This window comes from Pelobates fuscus, chromosome 1 (genome assembly GCF_036172605.1).
Source record: "Pelobates fuscus isolate aPelFus1 chromosome 1, aPelFus1.pri, whole genome shotgun sequence".
Lineage (NCBI taxonomy): Eukaryota > Metazoa > Chordata > Amphibia > Anura > Pelobatidae > Pelobates > Pelobates fuscus.
Window position 1 is genome coordinate 3,874,294 of NC_086317.1, and position 19,323 is coordinate 3,893,616.

The 19,323-nt window shown below is 50.2% G+C and overlaps 1 protein-coding gene across 1 annotated transcript; it reads left to right on the forward strand.

Annotated features, from left to right (window-relative positions):
- The first annotated feature begins 1,671 nt into the window (after positions 1 to 1,671).
- Positions 1,672 to 18,388, forward strand: ATP1A1 (ATPase Na+/K+ transporting subunit alpha 1). Its single transcript, XM_063445822.1, has 23 exons — positions 1,672 to 1,735; positions 10,373 to 10,486; positions 10,730 to 10,789; positions 10,916 to 11,119; positions 11,203 to 11,316; positions 11,408 to 11,542; positions 11,902 to 12,019; positions 12,238 to 12,506; positions 12,584 to 12,782; positions 13,092 to 13,201; positions 13,440 to 13,574; positions 14,087 to 14,279; positions 14,370 to 14,545; positions 14,761 to 14,897; positions 15,020 to 15,170; positions 15,351 to 15,519; positions 15,645 to 15,799; positions 16,416 to 16,539; positions 16,738 to 16,883; positions 17,027 to 17,157; positions 17,418 to 17,519; positions 17,792 to 17,883; positions 18,083 to 18,388. Exons 1-23 carry the CDS (start codon positions 1,724 to 1,726, stop codon positions 18,109 to 18,111), a joined length of 3,075 nt encoding a protein of 1,024 aa, XP_063301892.1. The 5' UTR covers positions 1,672 to 1,723; the 3' UTR covers positions 18,112 to 18,388.
- The last annotated feature ends 935 nt before the right edge of the window (positions 18,389 to 19,323 follow it).

Sequence of the window (19,323 nt, forward strand, 5' to 3'; positions counted from 1 at the left end):
CACACTGTGTGAGGTACAGTGCTGTGTATTACACACTGTGTGAGGTACAGTGCTGTGTATTACACACTGTGTGAGGTACAGTGCTGTGAATTACAGACTGTGTGAGGTACAGTGCTGTGTATTAGGCTGTGTATTACACACTGTGTGAGGTACAGTGCTGTGTATTAGGCTGTGTATTACACACTGTGTGCGGTACAGTGCTGTGTATTAGGCTGTGTATTACACACTGTGTGAGGTACAGTGCTGTGTATTAGGCTGTGTATTACACACTGTGTGCGGTACAGTGCTGTGTATTAGGCTGTGTATTACACACTGTGTGAGGTACAGTGCTGTGTATTAGGCTGTGTATTACACACTATGGGGGTACAGTGCTGTGTATTAGGCTGTGTATTACACACTGTGTGAGGTACAGTGCTGTGTATTAGGCTGTGTATTACACACTATGGGGGTACAGTGCTGTGTATTAGGCTGTGTATTACACACTGTGTGAGGTACAGTGCTGTGTATTAGGCTGTGTATTACACACTATGGGGGTACAGTGCTGTGTATTAGGCTGTGTATTACACACTGTGTGAGGTACAGTGCTGTGTATTAGGCTGTGTATTACACACTATGGGGGTACAGTGCTGTGTATTAGGCTGTGTATTACACACTGTGTGAGGTACAGTGCTGTGTATTACACACTGTGTGAGGTACAGTGCTGTGTATTAGGCTGTGTATTACACACTGTGTGAGGTACAGTGCTGTGTATTAGGCTGTGTATTACACACTGTGTGAGGTACAGTGCTGTGTATTAGGCTGTTTATTACACACTGTGTGAGGTACAGTGCTGTGTATTAGGCTGTGTATTACACACTGTGTGAGGTACAGTGCTGTGTATTAGGCTGTGTATTACACACTGTGTGAGGTACAGTGCTGTGTATTAGGCTGTTTATTACACACTGTGTGAGGTACAGTGCTGTGTATTAGGCTGTGTATTACACACTGTGTGAGGTACAGTGCTGTGTATTAGGCTGTGTATTACACACTGTGTGAGGTACAGTGCTGTGTATTAGGCTGTGTATTACACACTGTGTGAGGTACAGTGCTGTGTATTAGGCTGTGTATTACACACTGTGTGAGGTACAGTGCTGTGTATTAGGCTGTGTATTACACACTGTGTGAGGTACAGTGCTGTGTATTAGGCTGTGTATTACACACTGTGTGAGGTACAGTGCTGTGTATTAGGCTGTGTATTACACACTGTGTGAGGTACAGTGCTGTGTATTAGGCTGTGTATTACACACTGTGTGAGGTACAGTGCTGTGTATTAGGCTGTGTATTACACACTGTGTGAGGTACAGTGCTGTGTATTAGGCTGTGTATTACACACTGTGTGAGGTACAGTGCTGTGTATTAGGCTGTGTATTACACACTGTGTGAGGTACAGGGCTGTGTATTACACACTGTGTGAGGTACAGTGCTGTTTATTAGGCTGACACAGGTACTGGGAGTATTACGGTACCCAGGCACCATGTGCTGCTAGCCTAAAGCTGCGCAGTTGTCAGGTAATTACGGTAATAAGTTGAATGAAAATGTACGCCTTGTGTGGGCGGGGCTAGGTGAAGGGGCGGGGAGAAGGAGGAGGCGTCACCAATGACGTCCCTAGTGTTCTATAAAGGCTGGAGCGGAGCCCTTCGGCCTCAGTGTCAGGCGGAGAGAGAGACCTGCAGAGCGAGGCATCATGGGATACGGGGTGAGACTGTCTATATATCATCTATTATATCATCATATTACTGACTGGGGGGAGGGGGGATCATATAGCTTATAATGTTATATATAATATACGGGGGGGGATATTGTATAGACTGGGGGGGGGAGATATTGTATAGACTGGGGGGGGGAGATATTGTATAGACTGGGGGGGGGGGAGATATTGTATAGACTGGGGGGGGGGGGAGATATTGTATAGACTGGGGGGGGGGGGAGATATTGTATAGACTGGGGGGGGGGAGATATTGTATAGACTGGGGGGGGGGGGGAGATATTGTATAGACTGGGGGGGGGGGGAGATATTGTATAGACTGGGGGGGGGGGGAGATATTGTATAGACTGGGGGGGGGAGATATTGTATAGACTGGGGGGGGGAGATATTGTATAGACTGGGGGGGGGAGATATTGTATAGACTGGGGGGGGGGAGATATTGTATAGACTGGGGGGGGGGAGATATTGTATAGACTGGGGGGGGGGGAGATATTGTATAGACTGGGGGGGGGGGAGATATTGTATAGACTGGGGGGGGGGGAGATATTGTATAGACTGGGGGGGGGGAGATATTGTATAGACTGGGGGGGGGGGAGATATTGTATAGACTGGGGGGGGGGGAGATATTGTATAGACTGGGGGGGGATATTGTATAGACTGGGGGGGATATTGTATAGACTGGGGGGGGATATTGTATAGACTGGGGGGGGGGGATATTGTATAGACTGGGGGGGGGAGATATTGTATAGACTGGGGGGGGGGGAGATATTGTATAGACTGGGGGGGGGGGAGATATTGTATAGACTGGGGGGGGGGGGAGATATTGTATAGACTGGGGGGGGGGGGAGATATTGTATAGACTGGGGGGGGGGGGAGATATTGTATAGACTGGGGGGGGGGGGAGATATTGTATAGACTGGGGGGGGGGGAGATATTGTATAGACTGGGGGGGGGGGAGATATTGTATAGACTGGGGGGGGGGAGATATTGTATAGACTGGGGGGGGGGGAGATATTGTATAGACTGGGGGGGGGGGGAGATATTGTATAGACTGGGGGGGGGGGAGATATTGTATAGACTGGGGGGGGGGGGAGATATTGTATAGACTGGGGGGGGGGGGGGGGAGATATTGTATAGACTGGGGGGGGGGGAGATATTGTATAGACTGGGGGGGGGGAGATATTGTATAGACTGGGGGGGGGGAGATATTGTATAGACTGGGGGGGGGGGAGATATTGTATAGACTGGGGGGGGGAGATATTGTATAGACTGGGGGGGGGGAGATATTGTATAGACTGGGGGGGGGGAGATATTGTATAGACTGGGGGGGGGGAGATATTGTATAGACTGGGGGGGGGGGGGGCGAAGCGAAGGTGGGAAAGGGTATAGGGACTACTGCCGTTTAGGTTCTACAGAGTTTATCGTGAAATGTCAGAAGGACAGTGTAGGGGTTCACCAACGGGTGTGTGGTGGCTTTGAATTGGAGGTGGGGGTTTTAGCTGAGTCTGTGGATGCAGTGATGGGGGTGTATAGCCGGGTACGTGGATACAGTATATTGGGGCAGTGATGGGGGTGTATAGCCGGGTACGTGGATACAGTATATTGGGGCAGTGATGGGGGTGTATAGCTGGGTACGTGGATACTGTATATTGGGGCAGTGATGGGGGTGTATAGCCGGGTACGTGGATACGGTATATTGGGGCAGTGATGGGGGTGTATAGCCGGGTACGTGGATACAGTATATTGGGGCAGTGATGGGGGTGTATAGCCGGGTACGTGGATACAGTATATTGGGGCAGTGATGGGGGTGTATAGCCGGGTACGTGGATACAGTATATTGGGGCAGTGATGGGGGTGTATAGCTGGGTACGTGGATACTGTATATTGGGGCAGTGATGGGGGTGTATAGCCGGGTACGTGGATACGGTATATTGGGGCAGTGATGGGTGTGTATAGCCGGGTACGTGGATACCGTATATTGGGGCAGTGATGGGGGTGTATAGCTGGGTACGTGGATACAGTATATTGGGGCAGTGATGGGGGTGTATAGCCGGGTACGTGGATACAGTATATTGGGGCCCACACTCAGTCACTGCCCCATCCTTCAGGCAGAGGTTGTGATGGTATTTAGGGCCTGCTAGGTGGATACAGTATAAAATAATGGGAATGTAATCCAGAGAGCCCTTACAGGTGGAGGAGGGATCCATATTGGGGGGGGCAGAGACTGTATGTAATGTGGGGTACTGTGGGCAGGTTATACAGGGTGATAGAGCTGCCTGTAGGTAATGCAGGTTAATCTGCTGACATTCTCCATGGGAAATTCTGGTTTGGGGGAGTTCCTGCTCATTTCTATCCCAATGAACTGGGCTGTTAATATTGCCCAAGCGAGACCTGGGGTTTCAGCTCGGTTCCCGACTCTATGTGGCGGTAGGTGTTACCTGTAATCCTGGCAGGGAAGAGGTTAAAGAGCGAAGCGATTGACACTGCCGCAGGGGCATTGCACAGAGCCGTCAAACTAGTTCACTGAATCGTACTCGGTATCTCCAGGTGTGAGTGCCAGGCTTGCACAGTCTGTGCCAGGAGCCCTGTGACTCTCTGCCAGTCCCTGGTCGGGGTAGTGTTACTAGTGATGGTTTCACTGGGGGCACCCTGCTGGGCCCCGGCTCTGCTGTCTGTGTTGTGCTAGCTGCTCACACAGACAGATTTCTTTAATCTGCAGATGGCCGGAGTGTCTGGGAGGGGCAGCAGAGATCTGCAGTGTTTATTTTATCTGGTGCCAAGCTTTGCCCTCAGCTGGCAAGGAAAGGGCTAATGGTAGGGTGTCACGGGGGTTCACACTGTGCAGTTGGGAGGTAGGTCTGACTGTCTGGCCATGTAACTGGTCTTTCTCAGTAATGGTAAGACTATGGGGGGTGGGTTGTTGTGTGACTGGGGAGAGGGTATACCCCTGTTTGTACAGCCGGGGGAGGTGGGACTCGGGCGAGTGTATACTCCTGTTTGTAGAGCCGGGGAGAGGGTATACCTGTTTGAATAGGTAGGTTGTGTGACTGGGAATCTTAAACCAGGATGTCCAGTGAGAATGGCATGGGGGACACATGGAGTATCTAGCTAGCTGTGATTGGATTTATCTGGGGAGCATACCCTTTGGGGGCTATACATGGAGCGGTAGCTAGCCTTGGAGAGGGGGGCTACACGCTGTCTAGCTGGCTGTGATGGGATTTATCTGGGGAGCATACCCTTTGGGGGGGTATACATGGAGCGGTAGCTAGCCTTGGAGAGGGGGGCTTCACGCTGTCTGGCTGGCTGTGATGGGATTGATCAGGGATTCTACCCTCGGTGTGTAGGTGGACTGGGGGGCTGGTTAATCTGTCAGTTTCCTCTGTGCTCTATTTTGGACAGCTGATGGCGTTATTTTTAGTGTGGGGGGTGGGCGGCAGCGGATTCCTTGAGAATGCGTTCTATATACTGCCTGACATCCTTCTCTGTATTTGCCTATCACTGCTGAGATATCAGCTGGCTCTTATTAACCCTTGATGCATTGTCTCGGTGAGGACTTTCTGACCTGTTCTAGTCCAGAAGGGGTTAAATAGGCTAGGGCATTTAATTTCCCCTATTCTAATAAACCTGGCTATTAACCGTTGAATTACCAGTGATGGCCTGTGCAGGTAATGATGGAGTTAAACTAATTCGTACAAAGAATGTCTGTCTGCAGTCCCTCCTCCTCGTCCTGTGTGGATCCTTTATTTTGGGGATTTGCTGGGCCCTGGGAGGGCCTGTCCCAGCCACTATCTAACAAGCAGTTACACATTCAGCTCTGTGACCTTGACATGTCCTTGTATGGTGGCCCCAGTGTGTGGGTGCGCTCCAGTCTATGGCGGAGTGCTCTGTCTTGTTTACTGGCTAGTGCCGTCTGTATGATTGGGTGCAGGTAATGATGTGCCCAGTAAACATGGCATCGGCTGGTTCATCCAATCAGGCCACAAGCTAGAGTGTAATCCGTGTAAACTGTTTCCCTTTTCCCTTACAGCTCCTTGTGCAGCCCTGTAGTATGTAGTATTTATACGCTGTGTGCTGGTGCCCCTTTCTCCATTAACTCTTAGCGCTTGCTTGCTTTGGCAGCCTGCAAGGGTTAACCTGGCTGGGAAGGGTTGTGAAATGTTCTGTTCCCAGGGTGTCTAATCCAAGTAGAGCTCCCCCGCGGCGGTGTACAGAGCTGGCACTGGCTTCCCAGGAAGTTAAACAATGAGAGGGAGCTTGTTATGATATGACGCCACCTTCAGTGTGAGCCTTAAACATTGGGCCCCCATCTATGAACTGATAGCCTGGCCTTGGGCAGCTGATGCTTAGGATTCTGGGAGTTGTAGTACATTTACTGGCTGGCTTTGTGGTATAAGATCCCATTATTGGTGTCTCACCTTGTTCTTTAATGGCACTCTTTAACTGACTTTGAGAGAGAGAGACCCCTTGGTCCTGGCACCATAAGATAAAGCTTTAGACTTGTTTATTGGGGGCAGGTGATGGCTTTTGGTGGCGATAGTCCAAATATAGCGGTAAGGCGTTCAGCAAGTTGGTGAATAGGCAGATTGTGGTGGGGCACTGCTGCACAACTGGTTATTAGACTGGTGGTGGGACAACCATGCGCACATTATGAATAGATTGGATTGGGGACATGGGTAGGGGATAGATGGATTGGATTAGGGAGGTGGGTAGGGGATGGATGGATTGGATTAGGGAGGTGGGTAGGGGATGGATGGATTGGATTAGGGAGGTGGGTAGGGGATAGATGGATTGGATTATGGAGGTGGGGAGGACATAGATTGGGGACATGGGCAGGCGATGGATGGATTGGATTAGGGAGGTGGGCAGGGGATGGATGGATTGGATTAGGGAGGTGGGTAGGGGATAGATGGATTGGATTAGGGAGGTGGGTAGGGGATAGATGGATTGGATTAGGGAGGTGGGGAGGACATAGATTGGGGACATGGGCAGGCGATGGATGGATTGGATTAGGGAGGTGGGGAGGACATAGATTGGGGACATGGGCAGGCGATGGATGGATTGGATTAGGGAGGTGGGGAGGACATAGATTGGGGACATGGGCAGGCGATGGATGGATTGGATGGATTGGATTAGGGAGGTGGGGAGGACATAGATTGGGGACATGGGCAGGCGATGGATGGATGGATTGGATTAGGGAGGTGGGGAGGTGATGGATTGGATTAGGGAGGTGGGGAGGCGATGGATTGGATTAGGGAGGTGGGGAGGCGATGGATTGGATTAGGGAGGTGGGGAGGCGATGGATTGGATTAGGGAGGTGGGGAGGCGATGGATTGGATTAGGGAGGTGGGGAGGCGATGGATTGGATTAGGGAGGTGGGGAGGCGATGGATTGGATTAGGGAGGTGGGGAGGCGATGGATTAGATTAGGGAGGTGGGGAGGCGATGGATTGGATTAGGGAGGTGGTTGGCTGATAGAAGATGCTGGGCAGTAACTGCAGACCTTGGTTAGATTGGCCTGTGAGATCGCTGGCATATTGTTCCCTAGTTTCCAGTTGGTGCTTGCCCGTTGGTGACTGTAGCACTTGTTGAGCGGTTCTCAAACCATAGCTTGAAGAAACTTGTTTATTTGCTGTCACTTGGCTGGTGTTTAGTGCACGCTCCTACTTGTATAGCAGCTCCATATATCTTATTGGGGCGTTTTGTACTTGTCTGACAGTTTGTAAAGATCGCTGACCTTGGGGCAAGGTCAGACGCTCCAAGGGCGGCATCGCTGGCATTGCATGGGTATTACAGCTGATCATACTTGGTGTTCATTGTGTGTCTGTACAGCCCTGCCAATGCCCTCCACTCCAGGAGCCTCTCCTCCCCCCCCACCTCAATTACTCCAGGAGCCTCTCCTCCCCCCCCACCTCAATTACTCCAGGAGCCTCTCCTCCCCCCCCACCTCAATTACTCCAGGAGCCTCTCCTCCCCCCCCCTCACTTACTCCAGGAGCCTCTCCTCCCCCCCTCACTTACTCCAGGAGCCTCTCCTCTCCCCCCCCCCCTCACTTACTCCAGGAGCCTCTCCTCCCCCCCCCCCCCCCCTCACTTACTCCAGGAGCCTCTCCTCCCCCCCCCCCCCCCCCCCTCACTTACTCCAGAGCCTCTCCTCCCCCCCCCCCCCCCTCACTTACTCCAGGAGCCTCTCCTCCCCCCCCCCCCCCCCCTCACTTACTCCAGGAGCCTCTTTCCTCCTACCTGACTCTCCCAACTCCAGAAGTCTCTCGCATCCTAACTGTCCATCTCCACCCCGCCCCCCCCCCTGCACCCACTCCGGGAACCTCTCATATCCTACCTTCTTACCATCCCCACTCTGGAAGTCTCCCTCATTCTAAATCCTGTTTCCTAGATGATTTCCCTGATTAATCTCCTTGTCACTTTGTCGGATGGCTTCCAGTGGTGGTGCCATGTTTAATTTGTGACCCAGCAATGTTATACTGTGTGTGTGTGTGTGTGTGTGTGTATATAGACAGCTGTGTGTGTGTGTGTGTGTGTCTGTGTATATAGACAGCTGTGTGTGTGTGTGTGTGTGTGTGTGTCTGTGTATATAGACAGCTGTGTGGCTGATTCATGCTGCTGTTGTAATGGCTTCCAGCATGTGCTGAGTACCTCGTTCACCGCGGCAGAGAGATTGTGTCATGGAAACTGTACTCTCCTTCCTGTGCGTAGTGTCTGATGGCATTAACTCTATCCTTCCTGTATTCATAAAGTCACTGCTCCATGAGTTTAATCTGTTTGGTATTAGTCCTACAAACCCCCACCCCCCACCCCCCACACCTGTCTATTCCCCATCCTGCATTCTGCCCAACAAATTCTGCTACCTCGGCCCCTACATAGCTTCCCTGTCTGGTTATCTGTCCCTCTCCTTCTCTGAGCCTAACTGCTCCCCTCCCAGCCTGGCTGTGCCTCCCTTCTTGGTGGCTAGCTGCCTCCCTTCTTGGTGGCTAGCTGCCTCCCTTCTTGGTGGCTAGTTGATTCCCCTCCCAGCCTGGCTGTGCCTCCCTTCTTGGTGGCTAGCTGCTCCCCTCCCAGCCTGGCTGTGCCTCCCTTCTTGGTGGCTAGCTGCTCCCCGCCCAGCCTGACTGTGCCTCCCTTCTTGGTGGCTAGCTGCCTGGCTGTGCCTCCCTTCTTGGTGGCTAGCTGCCCCCCTCCCAGCCTGGCTGTGCCTCCCTTCTTGGTGGCTAGCTGCCCCCCTCCCAGCCTGGCTGTGCCTCTCCCCTAGTGGCTATCTGCCCCTCCCTCCCAGCCTGGCTGTGCCTCTCCCCCAGTGGCTATCTGCCCCTCCCTCCCAGCCTGGCTGTGCCTCTCCCCCAGTGGCTATCTGCCCCTCCCTCCCAGCCTGGCTGTGCCTCTCCCCCAGTGGCTATCTGCCCCTCCCTCCCAGCCTGGCTGTGCCTCTCCCCCAGTGGCTATCTGCCCCTCCCTCCCAGCCTGGCTGTGCCTCTCCCCCAGTGGCTATCTGCCCCTCCCTCCCAGCCTGGCTGTGCCTCTCCCCCAGTGGCTATCTGCCCCTCCCTCCCAGCCTGGCTGTGCCTCTCCCCCAGTGGCTATCTGCCCCTCCCTCCCAGCCTGGCTGTGCCTCTCCCCCAGTGGCTATCTGCCCCTCCCTCCCAGCCTGGCTGTGCCTCTCCCCCAGTGGCTATCTGCCCCTCCCTCCCAGCCTGGCTGTGCCTCTCCCCCAGTGGCCATCTGCCCCTCCCTCCCAGCCTGGCTGTGCCTCTCCCCCAGTGGCTATCTGCCCCTCCCTCCCAGCCTGGCTGTGCCTCTCCCCCAGTGGCTATCTGCCCCCCCTCCCAGCCTGGCTGTGCTCAGGTTTCTTGCACTCACTATCTGTCTTGTTTTTATCTGTGGGACATTGTTTCTGTAAAGTGAGTCATGCAGGCTCTCTGTGGGAGGGGAAGGAGCTTGCCAGTAACCCTTTAGTGTGCAGTGTTTCTGGCTCGTTGAACTGTAAGCTCCTGAGGCAGGCAGAGTAGTGAGTGTTGTGGACTGACGTTTACGATGGCCCGGAGCCTGTGTCGGGCCGGTGGGATGGCTGCCAGGTGTTTCCTTGGAGATGGTCTGTGTGCTGGAAGCGTGCAGATTTGGCCATGGCCCCAGCCCTCTGAATCCAAGCTGTGGCAGGTCCCCAGAGCTGGACTTGTCACCTTGTTAAGTGACGCGTGTGGCGCGAGGCGACACATATTTTGGTGTCTGCTCTCCCTTGCCAGTGTTGTTCCTGGGCCCTCTGAATCTGACACCCCCACCCTAATGCATAATGAGGCTGAGGAGAGTAAATTAACACTTAAAGAATTTGAGTACATGGCAAACCGTAACTAGTGGAACACAACCTGCACTGGGAATCAGAGGAAGTTAACCTTGTCACTGCAGAACTACTGAAAGCATAGCCAAGTATACCATGTCTGTCCCAGCATGCACTGGGGTGCAGAAAGGGACATGGGGTTAAATGGATGAGAGATCTGCATGATCTGGTGAGTTCTATGGTCTCCCCATTATCAGGCTTACCAGGCATTGCAGAGCTCAGTCAGGGAATTGGCTGTATTGGGTGACCCTTACAGTGTGCTCACCGAGCTGTTATCTCTCCACAGGCTGGACGTGATAAGTATGAGCCCGCGGCTACCTCTGAACATGGAGCCAAAAAGAAGGCCAAAGGGAAAGCGAAGGAAAAAGACATGGACGAGTTGAAAAAGGAAGTAACGATGGTGCGTAAGTCGTGTGACTTAAATCTCCTGTGTGAGCATGGTGTCCGTTTCACAATAATTCTGGCTTTTCAGTGACTGCACATCCCACCCAGAGATGAAGATTTTGCTACCTCCTCCTGATAAGGAATAATGGATTCGTGGGGCCATAAAGAAAGTGTCCTGGTCTGTCCCTCTAATTATGGCCAGGTCCCAAGCACCTGGAATTGGCTTTCTGTCCTGATTGCTTGCCCTTTCTCCTTGCAGGAAGAACACAAGATGAACATGGATGAGCTGCACCGCAAGTTTGGGACAGATCTTCAGAGGGTAAGAAACCTTTCCATAGCGCTGGCAAACAGATTTCCCCTAGCCTTTTTGAGGTGGAGGTGTGTATGAAGCCCTAACCTTGTGTGGTGGTAGGTAGTGATCCATGTCTGGTATCTTTTCCACTAGGGTCTGACCACTGCACGTGCAGCTGAGATCCTGGCTCGAGATGGTCCCAATGCACTAACTCCTCCCCCCACCACTCCAGAGTGGGTGAAGTTCTGCCGCCAGCTGTTCGGTGGGTTCTCCATGCTTCTCTGGATTGGAGCCATACTTTGTTTCCTTGCATACGGTATTCAGGCTGCAACGGAAGAGGAGCCACAGAATGACAATGTAAGTAAGCTCGATGCTCGACTTGATGTTTGTTATCGGCTGTGTTTGTTCTTGGCTGTAATGTTTGTTCTGCTCTCCTGCAGCTCTACCTCGGTGTTGTCTTGTCAGCTGTCGTCATCATCACTGGTTGCTTCTCCTATTACCAAGAAGCAAAGAGCTCAAAGATTATGGAATCCTTTAAGAACATGGTGCCCCAGGTAATGTGTGCTGGTCAGACAGCTGCCATTTTAGTCTGTTTCTAGAATTGAAAAGTTGGAACTTTTGTCCTAATTGTCTCTTCTCCTACAGCAAGCTCTCGTAATCCGAAACGGCGAGAAGATGAGCATTAATGCTGAGGAAGTGGTTTGGGGTGACTTAGTGGAAGTCAAGGGAGGCGATCGGATACCAGCTGACTTGCGAATAATCTCCGCCCATGGCTGTAAGGTGAGGCGAAATGCTTTGGGACCGTGGGATGATGGTGGTTAAATTCACAAGGCTTCCTGTAGTATTGTACTAATTCCCCTTACCTGCTGGCTGGGTCTCGCAGAGGTAGTTTGTTGTACACCCAGCAGGGATACATCGTGGCAGAGCTTTGTATTCTCTGACCGCTAGCTGAGGCTCCTGGTGACTGCCATCCAGCAGCGCTTTACAACGTTCTTCTCTCGGCAGCTGGTTGGGTATTCTCATGGCAATACCTTGTAACTCACAGGCTGGGCCTCCAGTAGCATTGTCCCATATGCCTTCTCCCAGTGACTGGCCTTCCTGCAGCTATGCATTCACCCAAGTCCTTTTATTGTTTTCAGGTGGATAACTCTTCGTTAACAGGAGAATCTGAGCCACAGACTCGCTCACCAGACTTCACTAATGAAAATCCCTTGGAGACCAGGAACATTGCATTTTTCTCAACTAACTGTGTTGAGGGTGGGTTGAGCAATCAATATTTGAGCTATCAGTCTAGAGCTTCTATCTACTCTTGAATCTGAAATGAACATGATTTGTACCCAGAATTGTGTATATTTTGTCCCACCTCCCCCGCATTTAAAGAAATCTCCCATTTTATTAGTTCAGATGTGGATGTGAGATGGTGTAACTTGCTCTCATTACATGTGGTCATATTACTGGTCTCTCTCTTACCCCAGGCACTGCTCGTGGTATTGTTGTTTACACTGGTGACCGTACAGTCATGGGACGTATTGCCACACTGGCTTCTGGTCTGGAAGGTGGGCGCACCCCCATTGCCATTGAGATTGAGCACTTTATTCATATCATCACCGGTGTGGCGGTCTTTCTTGGGGTCTCTTTCTTCATCCTGTCACTCATCCTGCATTACACCTGGCTGGAAGCTGTCATCTTCCTCATCGGGATCATTGTAGCCAACGTGCCAGAGGGTCTTCTAGCCACTGTCACTGTGAGTATCCATGCAATGCAACCTTGCAGTGTGCCAACTTGTCCTGGAACATCCATAACTGGTATCCCCTCTCACAGGTCTGCCTTACACTAACTGCCAAGCGCATGGCACGCAAGAACTGTCTGGTCAAGAACCTGGAGGCTGTTGAAACCTTGGGGTCTACTTCCACAATCTGCTCTGACAAGACCGGAACACTGACTCAGAACCGGATGACGGTGGCACATATGTGGTTTGATAACCAGATTCACGAGGCTGACACCACAGAGAACCAAAGCGGTAAGATTGTGTGTCCTGTAAATACAGAAATTCTTGCAGTGACTAGAACTGCCAAGAATATGGCACAAGTGTCTCCACCCCTGCTGATTTAATTCCGCTTACTGGACTTCCTGGAATAGTGGGAATGTTGGTTACTCCTACTAATCTGTATGTACAATCACGGCTCTGAAGGTGTAAAACCCTCTAGGGCATGTAGAAGCACTTTCTCCATACAGAAGATTTCCTTCGATGTTTACACTGCTGTACAGTGGAATGATTCCCTGCCCTAGGAAAGTGAGGTCACTGCAGTAACCTATTGTCTCTTCTCAGGTGCCTCGTTTGATAAAACCTCCCCCACATGGACAGCGCTCTCTCGCGTGGCTGGTCTGTGTAATCGAGCTGTGTTCCAGGCTGGGCAGGAAAATACCCCCATCCTAAAGGTGAGTCTCCCCACTGTCTCGTGATTCTGCCCCTGGGCAGGCGATACTGCGTACTGTGCACCCCGAGCTGTATAATTGGCCTGTGCAGTGACCTTCATTGTATGGCATCTAGAATATTGACCGCTGCTTCTTGATCCCCCTAATTAATGGTTTACAAATTGTCCGCATCTCCTAGTTCTCCCTTGTTTTTCCCCCCTCCCCCCGCTTAGTGTAGTCATGAGTCTTTGCTCCCCAACAGAGAGATGTTGCTGGAGACGCGTCCGAATCTGCTCTCCTGAAGTGTATTGAGCTGTGCTGTGGATCTGTCAGGGAAATGAGAGAAAAGAACCAAAAATTGGCTGAAGTTCCTTTCAACTCCACCAACAAATACCAGGTGAGTAGTGGTTCCCCTCTGTGGCCAATCTGCAGGTGACCGAATGGAATCGGGTGTTGGTTTACAGTCCTGCATCAGCACCCTATCGGGAGGTGGGAAGTGGTGTCCCTGTTGGCACAGGTGGAGGCAACCATGTAATGAACAAAGAGGGCACTCCGGGTGGGAAAGGGTTATTCTGCAGCATTACCCGGGTTGTGGTAGGGCTGTGCCCTGCTCGGCAGGGGGGTTTAATCTTGTTAGGCGGCTTTCACCGGCACTTTCCATCCTAAGCTACTTGGTATGGAATTAGCTCTGAGCTCTGACATTCCTCTGGGCTAATCCTATTCATGAAGAGCGACCACTGATCTGTCCTGGGGGCTCTTGCTTCAAACCTTGCATAGTCCAACTGCACTCTGTACCCCCACCTCTCACGCCCATGACTAGCTGATTCGGGGGGGTCCATTTAACCCTTAAGCTTTGCCAGCATAGCATTTTCTGTAACCAGAAATCTCTGACTCTATCCCACCTTACAGCTGTCTGTACACAAGAATGCCAATCCTTCAGAGAGCCGCCACCTGCTAGTGATGAAGGGCGCCCCGGAGCGAATCCTTGACCGATGCTCTACAATCTTGGTGCAAGGCAAAGAGCAACCTTTGGATGAGGAGTTGAAAGATGCCTTTCAGAACGCATACCTGGAGCTTGGGGGCCTGGGAGAGAGGGTGTTGGGTGAGTACTGCTTATTGTGTTTTTTTTTTTGTTTTTTTTGGTCTCACTCTTGAGGTGTGAGGAGTTTCTCATCTCTGTTCATTGCCTCAGGTTTCTGCCACCTGGCCCTGCCAGACGATCAGTTTCCTGATGGGTTTCAGTTCGATTCGGAAGAGGTTAACTTTCCCACCGAGGACCTGTGTTTTGTGGGCTTGATCTCTATGATTGATCCTCCCCGTGCAGCTGTGCCAGATGCTGTTGGCAAATGCCGTAGTGCTGGGATAAAGGTAAGCTGTCTTCCGCCTCCCCTGATATATAGTGGTTATGGTGCCTGGAGTCTTCCTATAATACTTTGTGCTGGTGGTCTCGTGCTCTGCACCCTCTAATGGATTTTTCCTATAAACATTAACCCTTACTAATGATGCCGATTTCATGTTTTGGATATGTCCGCTGCAGACATTGGATGTCTTGGTAGAATATTAACCTTACCCTCTGTCTGTAGGTTATAATGGTTACTGGTGACCACCCAATTACTGCAAAAGCCATCGCTAAGGGTGTGGGCATCATCTCCGAAGGTAATGAGACTGTGGAAGATATTGCAGCCAGACTCAACATTCCTGTGAACCAGGTTAATGCAAGGTTTGTAGCAGTCGGGGTTATTTAGCTTGTGGCTGCCATGCCCAGTGTTCGTGTCTACCATATCCTGTGTTTGACCCATATGGTGATAATTAAAGTCACTGCATTTTCTCGTCCTCTCGCAGGGATGCCAAAGCTTGTGTTGTGCATGGCTCGGACCTGAAGGACATGAGCGGTGAGCAGATCGATGATATCCTGACACATCATACAGAAATTGTGTTCGCCAGAACCTCTCCACAGCAGAAACTAATCATCGTAGAGGGCTGTCAGAGACAGGTACCTACCATGGTGATAGGGCCAACATAAAAGGAGACATTATGACTGAGCCCTTTCATCAGTCGAACAAAACATGGCGCTGCGTTTAGCTCATGCTTATTTAGAACCGCTATCCGCCTGCTGTTTACCAAACACAATTCTTGATTATTGATCACTTTGTGGTAACTTGGCATCTTGCAGGGTGCCATTGTGGCAGTGACAGGTGATGGTGTGAATGACTCCCCAGCTCTAAAGAAGGCAGATATCGGTATTGCGATGGGTATTGCTGGCTCTGACGTCTCCAAGCAAGCAGCTGACATGATCCTCCTGGACGATAACTTTGCTTCCATTGTTACTGGAGTAGAAGAAGGTGCGTTCTGTATGGTTTGCCACTCTAGTATAGGGGCCCAAGATGGATACCCATGGGTCTCTGTAGATTGCTGGCTGGACTATTGTTAGCAGATCTGAACAGGTTTTTTTTTCTTTCTCTTATAGGACGTCTGATCTTTGACAACTTGAAAAAGTCTATTGCTTACACCCTGACCAGTAACATTCCAGAAATCACACCTTTCCTTATCTTCATTATTGCCAACATCCCACTGCCCCTGGGCACCGTCACGATCCTCTGTATTGATCTGGGAACTGACATGGTAAGTGACAGAATGTGGCCTCAGCGTTGAGGAATAATTACCCTAGTTCTGAGGCTGCTATAACCAGCTACTTACGGACTAGGTTGCATACTTAACGTGACTGTTTGTTTCAAACTGGTATCTAAAGCATTCTCAATGAGCATCCCAATGGCTCATGGTGGCACTTGGTAATTTCCAGAGTAGACTCAATTCTAAGAAATGCCACTACTTTTAGTAATGTGCCCACCTGCTGGTTGATGTCACTGGGGCTTCCGGCAAATGGCTTCAGTAACATTGTGTCTGCGTGTAAAGCGTGCGCATGCTGTGTAAAACCTTGGATATTACTGTATGAAATCAGGATTAGTGACTATCAGACTGGTGCTGGAATAAATGGATGGTTTATAGTGATTTTTATCTTAAGGAACTTGTAAAAATGAAGTCGCTTGTGTAGCCTAATTTGACCTTCATCAGCTTGCCGGGTGGATTGTTGGATGGATTGCCGTAAATATCACCAGCTGTGAAAGGAGTTAAAACAAATCTCAGGCACTCGCTGTGATAAATTGGACACTGCAACGTTTCAAACTGTACCCAGGTCTTTATGAAGCTGGAAAGTGTTGACATGCTTTTTCGTCTGCAGGTCCCCGCCATCTCACTGGCTTATGAACAGGCAGAAAGTGACATCATGAAACGCCAGCCCAGAAACCCGAAGACTGACAAGCTGGTGAACGAGCGTCTGATCAGTATGGCATATGGGCAGATAGGTAGGTGGATCTGGGTGTCCTCCCACACATTAATTGACAAAAAGGGAACCGATTGGAGATTATCTTCGACCAGGGCTCTGCTTGCTAGATTTGGCAGCTGGTAGGAAGTGCGGTGGTTGTAGTACTGCCAGTGTGTGTACCGTATTCACTCCTTTGGTCGCTGTTTGCTGGAGTTTCTCATTCTTCCCCTTTCTCCAGGTATGATCCAGGCTCTCGGTGGCTTCTTCACATACTTTGTGATTCTGGCAGAGAATGGCTTTTTGCCCTGGACACTGCTCGGGATCAGAGTGAACTGGGATGACCGCTGGATGAATGATGTGGAAGACAGCTATGGGCAGCAATGGGTAAGTGGTATGGCAGCTGGCAGGGAATTGGTGTCTCTGAAGTCTGCCCGTTTCCCTTCTTGTCACATTGGTCGGATGTGTGTATCAGTATAGGGAATGCTGTGTAACTCTGCCTGTAACCACTGCTTATTGTAATTCTTCAGACTTACGAACAGAGGAAGATTGTGGAGTTCACCTGCCACACGTCGTTCTTTGTCAGTATTGTGGTCGTCCAGTGGGCGGATTTAATTATCTGTAAGACCAGGAGGAACTCTGTATTCCAGCAAGGCATGAAGTGAGTAGTTCTGCAGTTTACATTTAACGCAATGATTGTGGTGTACTGTGCTAAACGTGGCTGTCACCATATAAGTCGGTAGAATGTCGCTGTCGATTTTTGTTGGTTACAGTGCGTCACTGGCATTTTCTGATTTCAGAATCAAACACTCGTATCAATAGAAATGCTAAATAAAATGGCTTAACACCATGACTGCATTACTGTGTGCAGTGTATCTGGTTAATGTGTGTCCTTACTAACCAACACTAAACTCCCTCTAGGAACAAGATTCTGATATTTGGGCTCTTTGAAGAAACTGCCTTGGCTGCCTTCTTATCATACTGTCCTGGGATGGACGTAGCTCTTCGTATGTACCCACTCAAGTGAGTATTCTTGGGTTCTTTACTCTGCCAGGAGTGCTTTGGGCCTCCAGATGTCTTTACCAATCACATACAATGTAATGGGCTGTAGGTGCCTGAAATAATACTTTATCACATCAAAGCCCTCCCTTATATCAATTATACAAAGGCACTGCCATGGCCTTCCCTGCAATGTCCTGATTTACTAAATGGGCACTAGAAAGCTCCATATTGGAGGAATGTACAGTATAAATGCCATATCTGGCACATGGTACTAACGATTTCTCTGTTTTCAGGCCTACTTGGTGGTTCTGTGCCTTCCCATACTCGCTGCTTATCTTCATATACGATGAAATCCGTAAATTAATCATTCGTCGCAGCCCAGGCGGTGAGTACCCAGCAGTTTCTGACCTACAGCGGGCTGGTCTAATCTGGCTCGATTCTGTCTCGCTATCCCATATATTGTCTTGCTCAATGTAATTCTGAATAGTAACACTTCCCATCCTACCCTGGGTATTACGCCATGTTCTTGTTCTGCGTGTATTTCTGAATTTGTCTAAAATCTTACCTTTTTTTTTTTCTTCCAGGCTGGGTGGAGAAAGAGACTTATTATTAAAGCCTTTTGGTTTGTCCTAACATTTCACATAATTTCCTGCCCTCTGCTCCCCACCCCTCAGTCTGCCTGCACCCACTCCTTCCCTGCGTGCACCTGTCTGGCTGCCTGTTCCCGTGGAAGACTTGCATTTTGGAGAGGGGCGCATTGTCGCCTGTGTGCGTCCTGTACAGAGTTTTCATTGTGCCTTTTCTGGTTTCGTTTTTGTAAAGGAGCACGTCTGAAGAGATGTTTTATATAGCTGCATTTTTACAAATAATAAAAGCTGGTTTGAAAGGTTCTCGTGTGCTTTTTATTTTTATTGCTCTAATTATCTGTGCTCTGTTCAGGTGGCTGGATTAATTTTGTTAGAAATTCTTTTTACAGAACACACTTTATGGAGATGGTATATTAATGTTCTCTTTGTCACAACTTGTATATCTCCTATCTCATCATTCCCATTAGGCTTTTTCCTGTAAACACTGTCTTTTTAAAGAAAATGCAGTGTTTACATTACAGCCTAGGGATACCTCCACTGGCCACTCCTCAGATGTCTGCTAGAGGGGCTTCCTGGGGCAGTCCTGCACAGTGTGACTGACATTCAGTGTCTCCACCCCCTGCATGCAGACACTGAACCTTCCTCTTAGAGATGCATTGATTCAGTTCATCTCCATAAAGAGATTCTGATTGGCCAGGGCTGTGTTTGACTTGTGCTGGCTCTGCCCAGATCTGCCTCCTTGACAGTCTTGGCCAATCCTACAGGGAAGCATTGTGATTGGCTCAGATCACTTCTGATGTCAGCTGACCGGGGCAGAGCCAGGAGCTGCAGACTAGAAAACAGGTAAGATTTTACTATATTTAGAGATGCAAGGGGGAGCTAGATGGTGCACTCAAAACCGGGGGCGGCATAGCACATCCCTGTCGTCCTATTCACTTACCCGGTCGCCTGTGTGGGGGACTCACCTGGCATCTCGGAGTCCTCCTGCAGCTGTTCCAGCCCCCCTGGGCCATGTGATCACATGAATGGCATAGCCATGCCAGCAGGGGGAGTGCCTGTAATGACCTGCTGCCTGGAAATGTTTAAAAAAAAAAAAAATGTATTTTATACTTGGATCATATATTAAAGGAACACTATAGTCCCCTAAATTACTTTAGCTAAATAAAGCAGTTTTAGTGTATAGATCATTCCCCTGCAATTTCACTGCTCAATTCACTGTCATTTAGGAGTTAAATCAC